Source organism: Pocillopora verrucosa, chromosome 11 (assembly GCF_036669915.1).
Source record: "Pocillopora verrucosa isolate sample1 chromosome 11, ASM3666991v2, whole genome shotgun sequence".
In the NCBI taxonomy this organism is placed as follows: Eukaryota; Metazoa; Cnidaria; class Anthozoa; order Scleractinia; family Pocilloporidae; genus Pocillopora; species Pocillopora verrucosa.
The window spans coordinates 16,246,907-16,267,986 of record NC_089322.1 but is presented as its reverse complement, the minus strand read 5'-3'; the positions used below and the strand labels follow the sequence as shown (position 1 = coordinate 16,267,986).

At 38.5% G+C, this 21,080-nt stretch overlaps 2 protein-coding genes across 7 annotated transcripts; both read right to left on the bottom strand.

The window, feature by feature from the left end:
- Positions 1–1,830: 1,830 nt before the first annotated feature.
- LOC136277059 (E3 ubiquitin-protein ligase rnf8-A-like) lies at positions 1,831–10,138 on the bottom strand. 6 transcript variants are annotated; one of them, XR_010715762.1, is made up of 9 exons: positions 9,567–10,138; positions 8,783–8,828; positions 8,106–8,160; positions 7,482–7,623; positions 6,814–6,877; positions 5,429–5,530; positions 4,555–4,642; positions 3,935–4,015; positions 1,831–3,637 (listed from the first exon to the last, which is right to left on the bottom strand). XR_010715762.1 is itself a non-coding variant. In XM_066158704.1 (6 exons), the coding sequence occupies exons 1-6, from the start codon at positions 10,004–10,006 to the stop codon at positions 5,522–5,524; spliced, it is 756 nt and encodes a 251-aa protein (XP_066014801.1). In that variant the 5' UTR covers positions 10,007–10,138; the 3' UTR covers positions 5,330–5,521. The 6 variants fall into 6 exon arrangements, 1 of the variants encoding a protein (XP_066014801.1); XR_010715761.1 differs by having other exon boundaries at positions 1,831–4,015; XR_010715763.1 differs by lacking the exon at positions 3,935–4,015.
- Positions 10,139–17,105: 6,967 nt separating this feature from the next.
- LOC136284409 (E3 ubiquitin-protein ligase TRIM71-like) lies at positions 17,106–20,220 on the bottom strand. The gene has a single exon (XM_066174741.1). The coding sequence runs from the start codon at positions 19,911–19,913 to the stop codon at positions 18,057–18,059; it is 1,857 nt and encodes a 618-aa protein (XP_066030838.1). The 5' UTR covers positions 19,914–20,220; the 3' UTR covers positions 17,106–18,056.
- Positions 20,221–21,080: the final 860 nt, after the last annotated feature.

The window sequence follows — 21,080 nt, the reverse complement described above, 5'->3', positions numbered from 1 at the left end:
TTCCGAGAAACGTCTTTGACACCACACGAGAAATAATCAGGATTCTATGAAAAGAAGCGAATCGGATCTCTTCAGAAGAGATCTTGTGTTCTCTAGAGCAGCATTTAATAGCTTCAGCTCTGGATTTCAATGTTTCTAAGGAAGCGTGAGAGAAACAATTAACGGATGTTTGGTTTTCATGTGCTGTGACGAGAGACTAACGAAAAGGTAAAATCTGCTTTCCTATATTAAGGGAAACTAGCTCTCTAAAGGTTGTAACCTATTTTGATTCGTTTGCATTTGGTGCGGCTCGTGGACCAAGATCAATGTTGAAGGAATTGCGCCCTTACCCCTCCCCTAACCCAAAAACACTCAACTAATAACAAGTTGGGGTTAATGTTGGGTTAGGGGAGGGGTAGGTGCACAGTTGGTCACATAGACAACCAATTGTTGCAGTTATTGTGTCAAGTAAGTTTAGGTGAAAGTTAAAGGGGAAAAAAAAACGCTCGGTTGCGATTCTCCTCTGGCACACTATTTTCAATAAGTGGCAGTCTCTGTAACAGCGGTCCAGGGCATTTTGCATCGGAAAAGAGTTTTGCCTCAAACTTTTATTATCTTTTTCTATTATCTATCATTTATTATCTTTTTAAGTAAGTAAATAAAACCACATTGGTTTCTGGAAATACCTTAAAAAACAATTGAGACATCTCAATAATCAAAGCTGTAGAATTCCTCTTTTGACCTCTTGCGACATCGAAAATTTGAATAGGTGACAAGCTTGCTCCTCGTAACACACTGCATGCTGCAAGAAATCGTTTGTATTCCTTAATTGTGTGATATCTATAGGGTTGGGAAAGGATTTCAATTTTGATAGGTGTTTATTCAGAGGTTCGCCATAATTTATTTAAAGCACCTGTTAGAAAGCTTTCTGAAATTGGTTAAAGGTACTCTTTCTTACTTGGGTGATATTTCTCAAGTGCAGATCAGACCATTAAAAACTCCGGCTGATTCCATTAGTAAGATGTTCGAAAGCTTAGAAATACAAAAACATCTTGCATGTTCCTTCCTAATTTCCTCCGCCGTAGGGACTTCAAACTTTTGGTGATTTTGCTAGCGTGACAGTAAATTGTGCACATTATCTGTCGAGTAAACGCCGACCGTTATATACTGGTTGCTTTATAAATCTTAGATTTGAACCATTTTAAAAAGAAAAGATAGCAGGACAGAGCTTTTAGAATACATCGATTGATACTCTAAACATTTTAAATGGCTAAAATCTGGAAAATGATTTTGTCTCGTGACGAAAAAGGTAAACAAAACGTAACGAATATCACGTTGATTTGTGTTCGGTCACTGTGTTAACGATTAACTTTTTTTTTTAACATTGGTTTATGTTCTTTTATATTTGAGTTCAGAGAACTTAAACTAGTTCAAACCTTTATGAAAATTTCACACCAAACTACAGCATTTTATTTAGTGTAACCGGCGATAACAGCACTAGACTACGGGCAGTCAGGAAGGCTGAAAGGTAAATGCTACACTTTTACCTCCTTAAACGGAAAGTAACAGAAGCAGCGCATTCAAAGAGGTTAAGTTTGGGAAAGGGGAAATCAATCTGACTAAGGGAGCAGTTGTTATTAATCGATGGGGAGGGGGGGGCATAAAAACATTACTGACGCAACTTCCACCACTTCTGGGTGAACTAAAAATTTGAAAAATATCACAAGATTGACAGGTCTATCAGCATTCAGTAGGAAGTTTAATAAAGTCTTTGACACTTGGTCTCGATTGTTGCAGTCTGGTACTTGATCAAGATGGGCTATAAAGAAGTTTGAAAATTATACAGTTTAACCGGCTATCAGCAAAATATTAAAAATGGACTGGTCAGGGTATCCAAACCCGCTTCTCTATCCTTTAAATATTAACTATAAAACAGGTTTTGTGGCCCGTTAAGTTACCGGTACTTTTAAGAAACAAGCACCTGAATTTAATATATGAAGATGGCCCCACAACTTTGGCGAAGATTTCTTTTGGACCCTTGGCAGAAAGATGATAGTCTTGATGCAAAATCAGTAATGAAAAACTGGGGTTTGTCCCTGGTCCTGCTTAGGACTTAGAGCCAAATAAGTATCCGCTAAGAATGTGATCCAAACCCACACGACCCCCTTAAAAAATTTTTCCCGAGTACTGACCTCACTGTCTAGCACCCTGCACTCCTTTTTCTGAGTCCAATAGAACTATCTCCATCTTTACTACCCTTATCTCTATGTCATGTACCCATACCTTAGTACTTCACTTGGTGATACTAGCTTTCATCGCTTGTTCCTTCCCTAACGGAACCCACCTCATTCAGAATCATTTACTTTGCAGAATCATTCAGTTTGATGTAAAACCTATACGTCACAACTCTAGATAAGCCCTTTCTACACTGAGGGCAGGTTTGTTACATTAAGCCAGTAACTGGTAAGGAAGCATGACAATGGTGGAATAAAACTTTTTAATGCTGCTTTCTTTGTATCACAGTCGCTTTGTATCATTTAGCCGCGGGTTGATACAAATTTATCCTCGAGTGTCGACAATATCTCTCACTCGTGAGAAATATTATTGACTTGCATCCACCAGCGGACATATAATGTTCTGTTTAGTCTAGATCTATAGTTACTGAATACGTATTTGAACTTAAAACAATTTAAAACACAAAAGAACATCGAATGTAGAGAACACCAGCACATAAAATCAGCTCACAAAAAAGCTACTTCAACCTCTGACTAAATGTAAAACAAGTTTTCATTCCAAACATACAGCAAAGGTTGGTATAAATAGTTTATTTACCTCCTTGTAGTTCTGATATTGCTTTAGTAACTTTTTATGATATTTACACATAGATATAAACCACTGTATTCTCAAAAAGCGCATTTCAACTGAGTGTCCTACAACCCAATCCAAAGTGATCACAACTGCCAATCATCGAGCTCTTTTCAATTGAGTATCGAAAAAACAAATCCAAAGTGATGACAACTGCCAATCAGAAAAAAAGGTTATCGTGATTATTAGCCAATGAGAACACAGAGTAGAAACAGGCAACCTCCTTAAAGCGCGGGAAAACGCGAGTGACAATGTAATCATTGGTTTTAGTTTTACATTTGATTGGTTAAGATTGTGACGCGAGTTTTCTGGACCAATCACACAACAAAGTAAAGCAAAACCAAAGCAATCCAGCATCACTTTTGATACTCAATTGGAAACTGCTCTAACAAAGGAAATATAACAAAATGCCAAAGATAACTCAAAGAAAAAAACTGGCAAAGAGACTGAAGAGCTGGAAATATGCGAATGGCCCTACTCTACACTCGATCTTGATTAGGCTCGTGCCCGATTGGTCGGGAGGGCGGCATAGGCTTTCTAAACCAATAACAGACTATAGTCAAGCTAAACCAATGCCCATGACTATTTTCGATACTTGTTGAAAATTTCTCTCATATTTTACAATATTACCATACAGGGGCTAGTCTTCACTAATGATTAAGTCGCTTTATACTGACACAGTATTGCGCCACTCGTCAGGTCTGATCTGTAGGGTTATTTTCTGTTGGTTATCCAGGCTTTCTCGTAGTTTATTCTCAGTCATCGTCAGCCTTTGTTCCAAAATTGAAACTGTCTGCAAGAAAAAGGGGCTCAATGAATATGACAATCTCTCCCTAACAATAAAAAATGTCATGAAAAAATTCAAATATCATTGAGTTTAAGCGTAAGCTAATGCATCTCCATCCACAATGCATTCAGCAAGATATCACTTTAACAATGGTCAACACTATCTGAACCTAAAGGAGAACTGTACTCAGTTCATGAGTACAGTGAAAAGTATCCTATAATATCAGTAATTCATTCTTTCAATTTACATTTTCATAATACTTAAAGGAACTTGTTCATGAAAACTCCTGCATGCATAAAATACCTCAATAGCAATGCCAACTTGATGCATTCAAAATACCCCTCAGTCTAAAGACAGTTTCTCAATACATTTCAAATGCAATTCCTGCAAAAGCAACTAAGTTAGGTAGGTGCTATACTATTATCTCCTTAAACAGAAACTAATAAAAGCAGTGCATCCAGTGAGATTAAGTTTGGGAAAGTAAAAATCATTGAAAAATCTTATCAAGGTGACAGTCATTATTTATTGATGGGGTTGGATATAGTGGAGGGGAATCAGCTGTCACAAATGGAGTATCAAGCAGCTCACGAAAGGAGGCACACACCAACAACTGATAGTCTTAAATGCAACCATTGCAGTAGATTGTGCTGCTCACACGCTGGACTTGCAGTGCATCAATGTGCCTGCAGCACTTAACTGTTTCTTAGTCAACATCGCCTGCAATGGACTGCTGATGATGATTAAGGGGACTATAGAACAATTGACTGCTTATGAGAAGAGGGATCAAAAAATATAGCAAAGCCTTATGGAGAGATCAGGTAACACAACCAAAATCCTCCATCCCTCCCTTTGCCCTCACCCCCAACCCCTCCCCCCACAATAAATGATGACCAGCCCCAGAGGAACAAGTGTTAAAAGGGTACCTGAGGGAATTGAAAACATGCCAGGCCCAACTTCCACCACTTCTGGGTTCATAATAGCAAGATTTCTGGGCTCTGCTGCAGCTCTGACCTGTAAAATCAAACAAATTAATTAAGAACCTTTTTAAACATATTCAGCATTTTCAAGCAATAATGAATTGAATGTAAAGGTGATCCAAGATTGTTTTGGTTTTAATTCACTTCACTCTGTGATTGGTCAAGAAAATTTACGTCACTTTCTGGACCAATCAGACTCAAAACTCCAATCAGGTGTGGCCTGATAACTCATGTTTTCTCACTCCTCAGTCAGTTTGTTTGTTTTCACTGTTAGTTCTCATTAGCTGCTCATGTTATTTTCTTTTCATCTGGTTGGTCCAGGAGATTTTTAGGTTTTGGTTTTACACCTCCCCCCTCCCCAGATTGGATGTCAGTCCATTGGAACCCCCCCCCCCCCCCCCACATTTTGTCAGGTTTCCTTGACAGCAGTACCCATTTATAATCCTGGGTGGAGAGGGGTGCTGTGAAAGTAAAGTGTATCACCCAAGAACACAGCAACATGTCCAAGTCTTTAACTCAGAGCTCTAGACATTTACCCCTCACTCCCTGACATTAGCATACATATTCTCCCTACTGTTCTCTACATATTTCCTTAGGTGCTGACAAGGAGAATTTGATTAACAATCAAGAGGGTTTTTTAGTTTGTGATCATTTCCTACTTTCTCATGACCTTAATGTTTGATTCAGGGGTGATATTGAAAGGAGAAATTAGATGCTAATCACTCTTAAGAGAACAGGTTAAGCTGCCATCTCATATTTAATCTTCTTATTTAATCTTATAATTTCCTATTTGATGAATTCACAGCTTGTCCAGACTTACCTTGGGAGCAGCCTCTTCAGGTGCAGTCCTTAGAGGGGGTCATGAGTATGGGGTGTGGGTACAGATGGGGATGCTGCTCTTTTTCTGTGGGAGTCAGTAGCACTGAAAGCATCACAAAAAGCTATTTAACACACTACCAGTCACATGTAGGAGGCTTAACCCTTTCACTCCCACAAGTGACCAAGACAGAATTTCTCCTTACAATATCAATACAATATCAAGCAGGGAAGTGACAAGAATAGAGAAGAATGTCAATCATGGGATTATTAGTTGATCCAATACCAAATTCTCTGAACTAACATCATAAGAATTGTATGGCGTATAGTAAGGAGAATTACTAATTAGATCTTGGGAGTGAAAGGGTTAAGCAGCTAAAAATTAAAAACAAACAAACAAGAACAATCTTGAAGACAAAAATATCTGATATGTTTCAGAGAATTGACAAAAAAAATATTACATGCAATTTTCTATAAACAAAAGTGAAATGACATGAAAAAGCAATACTGATTTTGCTTTTTTAATCTTTTGTACACAGCAGTTCACAAAGAATCTTACACATGCAAACATCACTTGTCAGAAAATATCACAGAGGTGAATAGTGCTTTTCATGTACACTGATTCCTTTGTTCAGAAGAGATCAGCAAGTACTATTCACTGCCAAGCAGGTGAAGAGACAAAATTAATTTCAACCATTTTTCGTCATATTGACAGAAATGAACTAATTTTTTTTGGTTTCTGTATGGTATATATCAAAACAATTATTCACCAAAGTGTTGGTAAATATTGGTGGATATTAACTGAGCCACAAAATATGCATGTTAAACTTGCAGAGAATGCATCTAGACCAGACAGAGACTGGTCTCGACAGACAAGGAAATGCATCTCAAGTACAGTGTTTAAAATCCACCCCTATTCTACGATGCTACAATCTGACAAAACATGACCCTTAAATAACATGAGAATGTCTTATAGAATACAATTCACCTTAACTTTCACTAACTGCACAAGCAAAATTGAAGAAGTGGAGAGAAAAAAAAGCCTTAAATGACTTGTGATGAACTACAAGATTCTCCTTCCACATTGTTCTGTATTACGTTGCAAAAAAGAAAGAAGTTGGTGTTCCATAAAAAATAACCTTAAGGCTCTTTTCTAATCACCCCTTCAACTGATAACCCTTAGAACCCTAAGAGTAACAAGCATCTAATTTCTCCTTACAATATCATCCCTGAATCACACATTAAGGTCATGAAAATACAGGAAATAATCACTGACTAAAGAAGCTCTTGATTGTTCAACAATTTCTCCTTGTCAGCACTTTAGGAAATGTAGAGCAAACAGTATGGAGAATATGCATACTGATGTTAGGGTGTAAAGGATTCACTCACCTTCACTGGTACAGCAGACTTGAGTTGAGCCTTTGCTCTACAGTTTGGACAGTCTTTTGAATGACTAAGTAGAAAATGAGAAAAATAACTTTAATACTTTTTGCTTCATTAACATGTCATTTTATTCTTAGCACTCTTTCAATTATTAATCAATCAATACAATCACATTAGTAAATCAAACTGAAATAAAATTCTCAAATGTTATTGGTTAGAAGCTCGATTTAAGAACCAATAGGATAGAGTCCACACATTATGCCTTTGCAATTCAAGATTACACAAGTTTTTATGAAATAATGACTCTGTTTGACCTATGACTATTTTGTTATTTCTGAATCAAAACATTCTACTATTGTGTGTGGTTGAATAATGTGCAGTCAAATTATTTCACATGACCAAACAGATTTACCTTAAACCTTTACACCCAAACATCAGTATGTATATTCTCCATACTTTTCTCTATACATTCCCAAAGGTGCTGACAAGGAGAATTTGTTTCACAATCAAGGACTTCTTAAGTTGCTGATTGTTTCTTTTATTCTCACAACTTTAATGTGTGATTTAAGGGTGATATTGTAAGGAGAAATTAGATGCTAATCACCCTTAGGGGTTAAAAGGTTACGGGTTAAGATGACTTTAGAACTAAAAAAATGCTCTGTGATATGTCTCACCAAAGCCAGTCCCTGATACAACCAAAACAGAAAGTGTGTGAGCAAGGCAAAGTGTGCACCAATACTATCAGTTCACGACAGATACAACAAAGTAGCCCCTCATTTAAATCTTTCAGGCACTTCTTTGATCTGCTGTCATCTACTATATGAAATAAAAATTTAACATGAGCCCTGGCTATGTAACCATTAATGCAATTGATAATAATTTTCTCCCAGACTTTTGTTGGAGGAATACTTGCAATTTTGATGGAGAATATACAAAGTCATGTAGCATTAAATCGAAAGTAAGAGAAGTATAACTGGGTACCAGAAAAATTTTCATGGAAGCCTGATGAAATGCTGGGGGGGTAACCTTGTGATGAGCTGATATCCCATCTAGGGGGGGAGTGGTGAAACTCCTAGTTGCTTCATGCTAAGGAAGCCAGAATAATCTCCCACTAGTTGGGTCACTTTGCTTGCAAACAGACTTTATTTACTCTTTTTTATCAAAAGTGGCATTAAGGGCTTTTTTCTTCACATCCCTTCAACAATAGACAGATGCCTTCAGTGGAGAGTTGCATCCTACATTTGTAACATTACATAAGATAAAGTTCAGTTTAATTCACTTCTTGGAGTTAAATGTACCTTCACTGATGTTTACTTCTTCCTTTGGATCAGCTTTTTGATCAACTTCAAAAACCTGGGATTGGAAAAGAATATTCATGGTTTTGATACATGCCACAGAACACAATGTACTTCACTCAATGATACCCTGAGAAATTGATAATCCTAATAAAATGTAAAATTCATCTCTTTTAACTCTTGGATTTCCAGAAGTGATTATTATAGTCTGTAAATTTATAATGTCCATATGCTATCTGGTAAATATTCGAATACACGGTACTAAAACTTATCCATAGAAGTTACTGTCTTGATCTGATTATTTAAACAAAGTTTAGCCATTATTTCACAAGACCTCATCCTAAATAATCTTCAATTTAGCTAGAACTTTCATCTGAACATTTGTTTTGGTGAACATTGTCAAGAGGGCCAAAAGCTAACAGTAGATGGAGATGACAATTTAATGAAATCAACAACCCTGTTATAGAGAAAGCCTTGGATCCACTGAATGTGTAAAGCCATGGTTTGGGTTAGATCTCTGAAAATAACCTGTCCTTAGGGTTATAACCCTATAAATTTAATTTCAGTGGTAAAGATATAAGGTAAATTTGTTTTCTCTTTGCCTTTTCTTTAAAAATGATATAAAAAAATAGTAATTTGCCACTTGATAATCATTAAATCAGAAGCCCAAGTTTATCTACCTGCTTATCTTCCATGCTGCCTTTAGTCTTCTTTTCACATGGAGAACTGAAAATGACAAAAATATTTATTTAGAAGTTTGACAAACATATCAGCATTCAAAAGGAAGTTCAGATTAGGTCTTGACACTTGGTCTTATTTGTAACAGTCTGGAACTTGATTTTAGGAACACATACAACAAAATGGTTATGTTAAGGAGGTGTAATAAGTGGGAACCTGTTTCTGGATGATCCTGGTAACTTAAGAGGCCTGTACAGCCGTCTGTTTTCATTCAAGATGAGGGTTTCAGAAGTTGTGAAAATTATACAATACAACTATCAACAAAATATTTAAAATGAACTGGTTAGGGTGTCAGAATCTGCTTCTCTATTGGCTTTAAATATTGACTTTAAAATATGGTTTGGGGCCTGTTAAGTTACTGGGACAGTAATTCAAGAAACAGGCCCCCCAACTTAAGATATGAAGATGCCCCTACACCTTTGGGGAAAATGTATAATTGACCCTTGGAAGAGAGATGATAGTCTTCATGCAAAATCACAAAATAATAAAAAACTGGGGTATGATCTTGATCCCGCTTAAGAGTTACAGACAAAATAGTATCTGCTAAGGGAGCGAAAGAGGCAAGAGGTTGTTGTAATTTCTATGATCTCAACCCACACCACCCCCTTGAAATTTTTTTCCAGAGTATTTATTTCTCTGTCTAGTACCCTACACTCCTTTTCTAGGTCAAGTGACCCTACCTCCATCATTACTACCCCTACTTCTGAGTGTTATGTACCCAATTACCTCACTCCTTCACTTGGTGATGCGGGCTTTTTCCGTTTGCTTCGCCTTCGCACGCTTCCATCGCTTGTTCCTTCCCCAAGGGAGCCCACTTCTTCAGAATCATTCTGGCAAACCTCATGAAAAACATACACATGCTCCGAATCGTAAGCTGACAAACTCTGTCCTTCTTTCGTTTTAACGCCAGCACCTCCAAAGACAACAACATCACCATCGCATAGGACAGCAGAGCTACGCTTTGTTTTGTTGACTAGCAGCCCGTTCAGTCCTTTACAATCAATTCTGAATTTTCCATTGCTGAAATGAATTTCAGCGTGAACACGACTGATCATTAAAGGAGATATCACACTGTCAATAACAACATCTGAATATTCATCACTGGGTCCGAGACGAGTGACAGTCGGTTTTCGGCAAAATTTTTTCTGGTTGTAGAGATGGATCATAGCAATTACCTTCGACCCTCTGCAGACGGAGCATTTTTCTCCTCTGTTTCAGTGTGCAAAAGCCTCTCATACCACTTCAAGATTCTTCTTGACTGTGTTCTTGAAGTACTCTCCAAGCGGCCATTTTAACAGTACGACACGATATTCGGAAATCGTTCGGACAAGATCGGAAAAGCTCGGGTGTAACTTCTCGTTAGCAAAATCAGGAATAGGGAAAAGGATAACGGATATGAGGAATGAATGTGAAAGTGATGTTTTGTTTTCTCGCGGATCTCTGTCATGCTCACATCGCTCGTAGGCTCGATACGCGCGAACTGTGTTGATCAGCATGCAAAGTTTTGTACTTTTAATTGAATTTAGATGTTTCCGAACCCAGTCTGTTCGGACAGTGTATGCACAAAATAGGGAATTTTTCCCCTTGATGCTGTCGTTGTGTGGCATCGTGAAAGTTTGAATATACAGCAAAGGTCGGTAATAATAGTTAATTAATTAATTAATTAATCTGATTGCGGTTCTTATATTGCCATAGTAACTTTATATGATATGTACACACAGATATAAAACAGTGTATTCTTAAAATGGGTACCCAAAAGCCGTGCCCCCCGTTTCTAAGGCAGTGTTCACACTTGGTGCCCGGGCACCGTGCCCGGGTTCTATTCTACGCCGGGCACCAATGTGAACACACCTTTTTTCCTGGTACCCACGCCAGAATTCGGGCACGGTGCCGGTGCGAGACCTTGTACTCGGGCACTAAACTGGGCACTGAGTCCTTGTGTGAACACATTTTTCGTTGGTGCCCTGGCACTTTACCCACAAACCACTTGTTTTCGTACCCACAATTCCTTGTCCCACTCGAGATTTCAATAGTGAGCGTGTGCTCTGTTTATTGAATGTGAACATATCTTCAGACTGGGTACCGTGTGTCTGAACACAGCACCATTTTGTGCCGGTGCCCGGGTACTAGTGCCCGGGCACCAAGTGTGAACACTGCCTAAGACTCGTACTCGTGTCTTGTTGGAGGGAGGATGTTTTAAAATGGATATTGATCCGTGGTTGATATGTGTAAACTTTTCATTGGACCAAACTCTTTTGCTTCTTTCCCCCTGACATGGGTCCCTCTTCAACCCCTGGTATTCTCCTCAATGTGTGTTAGCATGATGGGGTCATTAACAGGAGTGCATCCCACTCCACCCCCAAGGCGCTTGGTTTTCTAAAATACTTCCCTGTTCAGAAATGTTTGCACACCAAACGTGTTAGCACATCCAGCTAGCCCACAATGAGCTCCAGTGTCATGCTCAGTTTTGGAGGAATATCTCTTCTTTCCAGGGGTGTGGTGAGGGGAGGCTGTGTAATTGGAATGCCTCCCAAACCATCAGCTTCCCCAGTCCTCCCTGTTACTTCATCTAATTTGCTCTGTCTCTGACGAATGAAAATTTGCAAGACAACATCTTGGTTAACTTTGCTCTTCAACTAAACCAAGTGAGGTGGAAGGATTTCTCGTGAACTTCAACTCTTAGCTTTCATTTGATGCTATCTGGCAAAGTCAAATAATAATTCTCAATAGCTTACTTCATCCAATGGAGAGTTTTAAGTACAACAAAAAACTGTTGAACAGTGAATATGGTGAAAAATATCCTATAATATCAGTAATTCATTCGATCAATTTACATTTTTATAATACTTAAAGAAACTTATTCTTAAAAATTCATCCATGTATGAAAAACCTAAATAGAAATGCTACCTTCATGCATTCAAAACACTTCTCAGTCTTAAGATGATTTCTAATCACATTTTAGACGTAATTCCTCCAAAAGCAACTAAGTACTAAGAAATTGTCAAATTGTTTACAGCTTAATCATGCAAGCCACTGTCCATGAGTGGTCATTAAAGAATTGGATGTAAAAGCATGCTCCATCTGACAAGTCAATTAATATTATCGAGCTCAACTATCAGTCTCCCAAAATATGCTCATGGAAGAGTCTACTTAAACCTGCTGAAAATATATAAAGTAAATAAGTAAAAATTATCAGCAACAATTAACACTACTCAGTACCACTGTACAGTTACTTTGCAGAAATGTATATTTTGCCTTTAAAATACTCCTATGTCTTTAAGCGGTTATAGAGCTTATTCTCGTTTGAAATTGATTTCATGCTTTATCAAAACTATATTCTTGCACGTGATTGGTTAATACCGGCCCAATTTGAACACCAATAGGACTGTGTATGCATTATGCTTGCGATTGGACAATTGAATAGAACAGTTGACATGTCATGCCGATGTAAGTAAACAGTTCTCATCATATGCACGCTCTGTTGATTTTTTTGTATTATCAAAAGTGGGGCAAAATTACTGAATACTGATTGGATAAGACAGAATGCATTTTTTCTTAAATCACTTGATGCTGATTGAGTCTTTTTGCTGTAGGTGGCAACCAGTTATTGATTGCAATTTAACTGAATGAAGCCGTGTGATGTTGGTAACTGTACTTTCAGAATAAAATGTTCATTGAATCTATTGGTCAGTTAGATCTGTTTTGACATTAGTAGCAGTATTGAAAGGGCTAAATCATGTAGACATTGTGCGCAAATGCAATTCCCTCAAAAAATTTTCCCTTTATGTGATAAACAAGTAATCGCAAGTGCCCTCGGGCCAATGGGATCGGAAATACAAAACATAAAACCAATGGGTGGTTGCTTTCTAAACTATTGATTGACAAATCTGACTCTCACTTTGCAGCCGTCTGATTTTGTCAATCACTAGTACGATTAGAGATCAGATTGGAGTCCACTCAATCCTATTACTATTATCAATATACGACACAAACAATCACATTACCGAAATGATGAATCAACAGTTCTTTGAACTCTCCAAAGAAAATTAGAAGGCGGGTTGCTGATTCTAGCCATTTTCTTTCCAATTCTCTTACGACAAATGACATGTCACAATTTTCCGTAAATTAATAAAGTAATAAAACTCAAAGATATTTGCTAAAGGTTTGCTTTTGAAAAATTGATTGTTGCTTTCAGAAATGGACGTTCACTTCAGAATGTAAACTTCTTTTCCGCGGAAGCCTGTGACCAAAATCCGATCATCTAACATTGAGGTAACACTCCAGGACAATCCAAATTGAATATTTGAACTTGTCTTTCCAGTGAAAGCTCCTTCCAGAGTAAACTGTTGAATGCGAATGTTCCTCGCATCATATACCAAAACGTTGTTATGTTTGTCAAAACATAAGCCATACGGCGTATCCATCTGTCCATCACCGTGTCCCAAATTTGTACAGAAATTGTCCTCTCTCATCAAACACTTTCACACAGTTATTATTCTTGTCAGTTACAAAGAACTTTTCCTTGTAACAAACGCAGCTGGTGGGATGATCCAGCCTTTCTGGGCCGTTGTCTCCAAACTTAAACACAGGTTCACCATCCATTGTAAACACCTGAATTATGCTGTTAGCAAACTCCGTTACAACGATAAAACGTCCGTCACCTGTAATACAAACACCTACAGGAGACACAAACTCTCCATCTCCACTTCCCTCTTTGCCAAAGCTTTTCACAAAGTTCCCTGTCTGTACATTCAATTGCTGTATTCGGAGCTCATTACTTATGGGCTCCTGGTTACCGGTACTTTCAAGAAACAGGTCACTGAACTTAATCTATGAAGATGGCCTTACCCCTACGGCGAAAATTTCTTTTTGACCCTTGGCAGAAGGATGATAATCTTCATGCAAAATCAGTTAAACAAGATCGGGCTTTGATCTTGATCCTACTTCAGAGTTACAGACAAAATATTATCTGCTAATGAGGTGAAAGAGGCATCAGGTGTTGTTGTTGTTGTTGTTTATTTCTGCATATTTCTATTTTATAAACCCACACCACCCCCTTAAAAATCTTCCCAGAGTATTTACCTCTCTGTCTAGTACCCTGCACCCCTTTTTCTGGGTCAAGTGGCCCTATCTTTACCTTTACTACCCCTACCTCTCTATCATGTACCCATACCATAGTACTTCACTCGGTGATAAAGGCTCCCATCGCTTATTCCTTCCCCAAGGGAACCCAATTCATTCGGAATCATTCTGCGTTTCGGAAACCAGTCAGTTCGGACAGTGTATGCACCAAACAAGATATTTTGCCCCCTGATGCTGTTGTTGTTCGGCATTTGAAAGGTTGAAAAAGATAATATGTAACATTTCTAGATAAGCCCTTTCTACATAGAGGGCAGATTTGTTACATTAATCCAGTAGCAGGCATGGAAGCATGACAGTGGTGTAAATAAAACTTTTTTATTCGGCCTTCTTTGTATCACAGTTCAGTTACTCTAAATGTAAATGGTAGGTTCCCTAAGCACTAGGCCTAGTCTCTGCCGAGATTTTGCCATTCGACACTACGTTAAATCTCAGCGCACGTGTGTTTTCATCGCTTGTTATTTTCGCTTTTATTTTTCGGATGAGGATCGTTTAACTAGACTTACATCGAAGAAAAAGAACATTACGGAACCATTACGGATATTGTAGCACTTTTCAAGGTTACGGAAAAGGACACTTACTTGTTTGAAAGGATTTATCATACAGCATTGTATTCGAACAGTGTGCAGATCGTAGTTGATCGGATCGAATAAAACGTGGTATTGACACTGAATTGACGGCTGTTACACAAAATCTTTTTGACAACCCTGAGAAGGCATACATGGCCGTGGGTTGATACAAATTTATCCTCGAGTGTCGACAACATCTCTCTTTTGTGAGAGATATTATAAACTCGTATCCACCAGCGGACAAATAACGTTCTGTTTAGTCTAGGTCTAAAGTTACTGAATACGTATTAAACGAAAAACAATTTTAAAACACATAAGAACATTGAATACAGAGAACACCAGCAAATAAAATCAGCTAATAGAAAAGCTATTTCAACCTCCGACTAAATGTAAAACAAGTTCTCATTCCAAACATACAGCAAAGGTAGGTAAAAATATTTCATTAATCTACTTGTAGTTCTGCCATTGACTTAGTAACTTTATGTGATATTTACACATAGATATAAAACACTGTACTCTAAAAAAAGCGCATTTCAACTGAGTGTCCTACAACCCAATCCAAAGTGATCACAACTGCCAATCATCGAGCACTTTTCAATTCAGTATCGAAAAACCAAAACCAAGGTAATCACAACTGCCAATCAGAAAAAGATTTCCATGATTATTAGCCAATGAGAACTCAGAGTAGAAACAGCCAACCCCCTTAAAGCGCGGGAAAACGCGAGTGATCAGGTCGTGTTTGGTCTTAGTTTTACATATGATTGGTTAAGATTGTGACGCGAGTCTTTCTGAGTTTCTGTGGACCAACCACACAAAGAAGTAAAGCAGAACCAAAGCAATACAGCATCACTTTCGATACTCAGTTGGAAACTGCTCTAGAAAAGGAAATATAGCAAAAGGCCAGAGATAACTCAAAAGAAAAACTAGCAAAGAGCCTGAAGCGCTGGAAATATACGAATGGCCCTATTCCAACACTCGATCATGATGAGGCACGTACTTGATTGGTCAAGAGGGCAGCATAGGCTCTCTAAACCAATAACAGACTACAGTCAAGGTAAACTTATGCCCATGACTATATCCATGACTACTTTCGACACTCAATTGAAAATTTCTTTTATAGTTTACAATATTACCATACAAAAATTAGTCTTAAAATAATTCTGAACATGACTAATGATTGAGTCTCTAGATACTGATGCTGTATTGCACTACTCGTTAGGTCTGATCTGTAGAGTTATTTTCTGTTGGTTATCCAGGCACTCTCGTAGTTTATTCTCAGTCCTAGTCAGACTTTGTTCCAAACAAAAAAGTGGCTCAATGAATATGACAATCTCTCCCCTACACCAAAAAATATCGTAAAAAACTCAAATATCATTGAGTTTAGGCGTAAGCTAATAAATCTCCACGTTGCACGAAATCTTTCACTCGTCTCTGTACAACAAAAAACTCATATAAGAATGTTCATGACCTTTTTCCCGACGGGAGCCATGGACTTGATAGCTAATTGCTGTTTCAGAAATGAACCTCATCTCGCGACCAGGTATTCCTTTTTCTAGGGGGAGGGGGAAGAGAGAAAGAGCAACTAGAGTGCTTCCCCACCATCTTTTCCCTACCTCCCCACCCCCGGCACCTGATCCAGGCTAAAGGAATGGTGTTTTAAAATGGATATTGATTAATAGCTGATAGGTGTAAACTTTTCATCAGGCCACACCCTTTCGCTCCTTTCTCCCTAACATGGGTCCCCTTCAACCCCTAGTATTCTCCCCGATGAATAACAGCATGATGGGATCATTAACAGGAGTGTATCCCCCGTCCCCAACCCCAGGGCTCTTGGTTTCTGAAATAATTCCTTGTTCAGAAATGTTTCCACAACAAAAGACTGTATAAGCACACCCAGCTGGCCCACAATTTACTCCAGTGTCATGCTCAGTTGTAGAGGAATATGTCTTCTTTCTAGGGGTGTGGTGAGGGGAGGCTGTGTAGCTGGAATGCCTCCCAAACCATCAGCCTCTCCAGTCCTCCCTGTTACTTCATCTGATTTGCTCTGTCTCTGAACAATCAAAATGTGCAATACAACATCTTGGTTAACTTGGCTCTTAAACTGAACCAAGTAAGGCAGAAGGGGTTCTTGTGAACTTTACATCTTAGCTTTCAACTGATGCAATCTGGCAAAGTCAAAAATAATCCTAAATACCCTTCTTCATCCAAAGAAGAGTTTTTAGGACAGCAAAAAGATAACTAATCTATTACTCATGCAGCCATTCTTGTTGCACAGTAACACACGTTTGAAAATCAAACAAGTACATTTATTCACAATGCTGTCAATAAGTTATTTGTTTTATCGATAGTCAATGCTATAGAAACTTAAAGGATAAGCACTTTAGAACAGTTCATGAATACAATGGAAAATATCCTGTAATATCTGTAATTCATTCAATCAATCGACACTTTTATAATACTTAAAGGAACTTATTAATGAAAACTCAGCATGCATAAAATACCTAAATAGAAATGCAAACTTGATGCATTCAAAACACTCCTCAGTCTTTAGACGGTTTCTAATAACAATTTAAATGTTATTCCTCCAAAAGTAATGAAGCACTACGAAATTGTTGAATTGTTTACAGCTTAATCATGCAAGCTGCTGTCAATGTGTTAATTTAAAAATTTGATACAAATCATGCTTCATTTGATGAGAGAATTACTATTCTTTAACTTAACCAAAACTCTACCAAAATATGCTCAGGGAAAAGTCCACTACATGCTGGAAAAATGCAAAGTTGATAAGTAAAATGTATCATCAACAATTTACATTAATCAATGCCACTGTACATTTATTTTGCAGAAATGTGTTTTTTTTTTTTGCCTTAATAATACTCCTAAATCTTTGAGCGGTTACAAAGCTTAATCTCGTTTGAAATCGATTTTGTGGTCTGTCAAAACTATAACAAAATTCCGGCATGTGATTGGTTATCACCAGCTCGATTTGAGCACCAATTGAACAGTGCAGGTCTCATGCTTGTAACTGCACAATTGAATAGAACAGTTGACATGTCATGCCTGTGTAAATGGACAATGCGTGTCATATGCAAGCGCTGTTGTCGCGCATTTCGGCGACTGAACCGTTGTCTTTTCGTGAAAACGTATAACCGATGTCTAGTTTCTTTTTTAAACTAGTGATTGACAAATGGGACTCCCCGTTCGTAGTCGTCCGATTTTGTCAATCACTTGTATGATTATAGACCGAATTGGACTCCACACAGTCCTATTACTATAATTTAATAAAAGCTCACACAATCACATTTCTGAAGTGATGAATCAACAATTCTTTGAAACTGTCCTTGAAAAATTAGAAGGCAAGTTGCTGATTCTAGCCATTTTCCTTCAAGTTCTCTTGTGACACGTGACATGTCACAGTTTTCCGTAAAGTAATAAAACAATAAAACTTACAGATATTCGCAAAAGGTTTGCTTACGAAGAATTGATAGTTACTTTCAAAAATGGGCATTCATTTCAGAATGTAAACTTCTTTCTTTCCGAAGTCTGCGACCACAATCCGATCATCTAGCATTGGGGTGACACTCCACGGCCATCCAAACTGAATATTTGAACTTGTCTTTCCAGTGAAAGTTCCTTCCAATGTAAACTGTTGAACTCGATTATTTCCCCAATCACATAAGAAAAGGTTATTATGTTTGTCAACACATAAGCCATACGGCTTATCCATCTGTCCATCACCGTTTCCTTTTTCTCCAAACTTGTACAAAAACTGTCCTCTCTCATTAAACACTTTCACACAGTTATTATTCATGTCAGCTACAAAGAACTTTTCCTCGTAACAAACGCAGTCGGTGGGATGATCCAGCCTTTCTGGACCGCTGTCTCCAAACTTAAACACAGGTTCACCATCCATTGTAAACACCTGAATTCTGCTGTTATTAAAATCCACTGCAACGATAAAACGTTCATCACTTGTAATACAAACACTTACAGGATTCTCAAACTCTCCATCTCCACTTCCCTTTTTTCCGAAGCTTTTCACAAAGTTCGCTGTGTGTACATTCAACTGCTGTATTCGGTGATTAGAGTCATCTGCCACCAGAATCTCGTCATCGTTGAGGAATGTGACGTCAGCTGGATTCTTTAATCGTCCATTCTTGTCTCCATAAGAACCAAATTCATACCAAAATCCTTTCTCATCAAATAGCAGGATACAGTGTCTTTCATAATCAGCCACAGCAATAACACCTTTACTGTTCACTGCAATACCGGCAGGACCTTGCAGCTTTTCTCCCCGAACGTCCAACTTGCCTATAACATTTAACTCTCGTGCTTTGACCAGAATAGAAAATGGACTCCGGGCAAGTTTCTCTCCATTTATCTTTAATTCTATTTTATAAATACCTGGTACTTTCGCTACAAATTTTGCTTGGAAATTTCCATCTTCTTTTTCACTCGTCACCAAGCTCCTCACCTGATCAGCAAGGTCTATGTGTATTTCAACACGATCTGTGTGCTGAGTGTTTCTGATTTCTCCTTCCCTTGTTTTGGGACAAATTAGTAACTCTGCCTCTACACCAGCTTGGAAATTCTGATCCAGTCCTTCTACGGCCGATCCTTGCACATCTGTTTCGCTGAATTTCGTAAATCCCAGACTCAAACTCTCTGGTTTACATGTCGTCACAAATTCTACACACGAGCTAGCCGGAAGTGCTGGCATTGTGGTCTTGATGAGGTCTTCGATTCGTTCTTCTACATTTTTCTTGTTTTGCATTATGTCTGAACTTGAGCTTCTCTCAACCAGGTTGTTACTGAACTCAAATGCTTGGTCAAGTTGCTTTTCAAAAGACACAACCGATGCTTTTCCAGAATGTAATTTCTCAATCCTTGACACGCGAGTCTTCTCGAGGGCAGAAATGGCTTCGCGCTCCAGTTGGCGAAGCTTTCCCATCATCTGTTCGGTTGCTTGAAAGACTTGGCGTTTAGCTGTGGTAATGTTTGTTTCTAACTCAAGTTCCGTCTTCTCAAATTCACGAATAACACCTCGGCAAGCCTCTTTCTTCTCTTTGACCAGCTGCGCTCTGGCAATGATGTTTACTTTTTCATCGTCAGCTGCCTTTTCAAGCGGAACAACATCGTGGCTTTTGTGATCTGTGGCGATGCAAACTTGACATACACACCTTTGACAGTCAACGCAAAAAAAACGAATCACATCTTTTTTGTGGTAATTCTCTGAGCAAAATGACTGCCTTTTCAACAAGGCCTCGTAGTCTGCGGCTTGAAACTGTTGCACTGGTGTGACTTTGTGTCCCTCAAACATAGTTTCTCGAAACACTTCGTGTGCTTTCACACAGTCGGGGCACATAAACTTCTCGCAATCAAAGCAGTAGTTGATCTCAGCGCTCTTCTTCTGGCATGTACTACAGCTGATCTCACTTCCTTCGCCGCTGCGTCGAACATCAAGAAGACTCAACAAACTGTTGTGCAGAAAACTGCTCGGCAGATCATCAAAGCGATTTCCTTCGGGGATGCCAATTTGTGCCTGACACTCGGGGCATCGATAAAACCCTTGTTTTTGGCTCGTTAGTGCATGTCTCTCCAGGCATTCACAGCAGAACGTATGAAGACAAGCAATGGTCTTGGGTTTGGTGTAAGTATCGAAACAAATCGAACATGTTACATGCTCTTTGAGGTTTTTTAGAAGCGACTCCATCACGAATTGCAGATAAAAACACAGCTTTGTTTTGTTTGAGATTCCGAGAAACTGAACTTGGATTAGCATACTATTTAAAGCAGCGAATCAGATCTCTGTAGGATCGCGTGATCTTCGCGTAGAGATTGATAGTTTTACATTGCAATTTTATTCACATATTGTCTACTTTCTCTATCACAGCGTACTAAAATCGATTCCATAGCGTGACCCAATGTGTCGCTCTACCTGCTGTATCATGAAAAACAACATGCTACGAAAGTTTGGAAATAAACCATCTACCTCATTTTATCATCGCTACATTTACAGCCGTTAAATGAGTTTGGGATTCCGAGAAACTTGTTTGACACCACACGAGAAATAATCAGTATTCTATTAAAAGCAGCGAATCGGATCTCTTCAGAAGAGATCGTGTGTTCTCTAGAGCGGCATTTGATAGCATCAGTTCTGGATTTCAATGATTCTGAAGAAGCGTGAGAGAAATAATTAACGGATGTCTGGTTTTCAAGAGCTGTCACGAGAGCGGACTCACGAAAAGGTAAAATCTGGGTGAAAAAAAGAAGGACTAGAGATGAAGGAGTCGCCCACTTAACTAAGCTCCAATACCAAACTTAGGAAGGCTAATTGAACTGGTAAACGCTACACTTTTACCTCCTTAAACGGGAAGTAATATTCAAGCAGCGCATTCAGGGAGATTAACTTTGGGAAAGGAAAAATCAATCTAACTAAGCTTAGGGAGCGGTCTTTATTAATCGATGGGGGAAAGAAGGGGGGGGGGATAAAAACATGACCTGTGCGACCTCCACCACTTCTGGATAAACT

Coding starts and splice junctions, on each gene's coding strand:
- LOC136284409 (XM_066174741.1), bottom strand. CDS start 19,913: ATGTGCCCCGACTGTGTGAAAGCACACGAAGTGTTTCGAGAAACTATG.
- LOC136277059 (XM_066158704.1), bottom strand. CDS start 10,006: ATGATCCATCTCTACAACCAGAAAAAATTTTGCCGAAAACCGACTGTC. Junction 7,624..8,105: donor AGAAGTAAACATCAGTGAAG/GTACATTTAACT, acceptor TATTTCATATAG/TAGATGACAGCAGATCAAAG. Junction 6,878..7,481: donor TGTATCAGGGACTGGCTTTG/GTGAGACATATC, acceptor TTTTCTACTTAG/TCATTCAAAAGACTGTCCAA.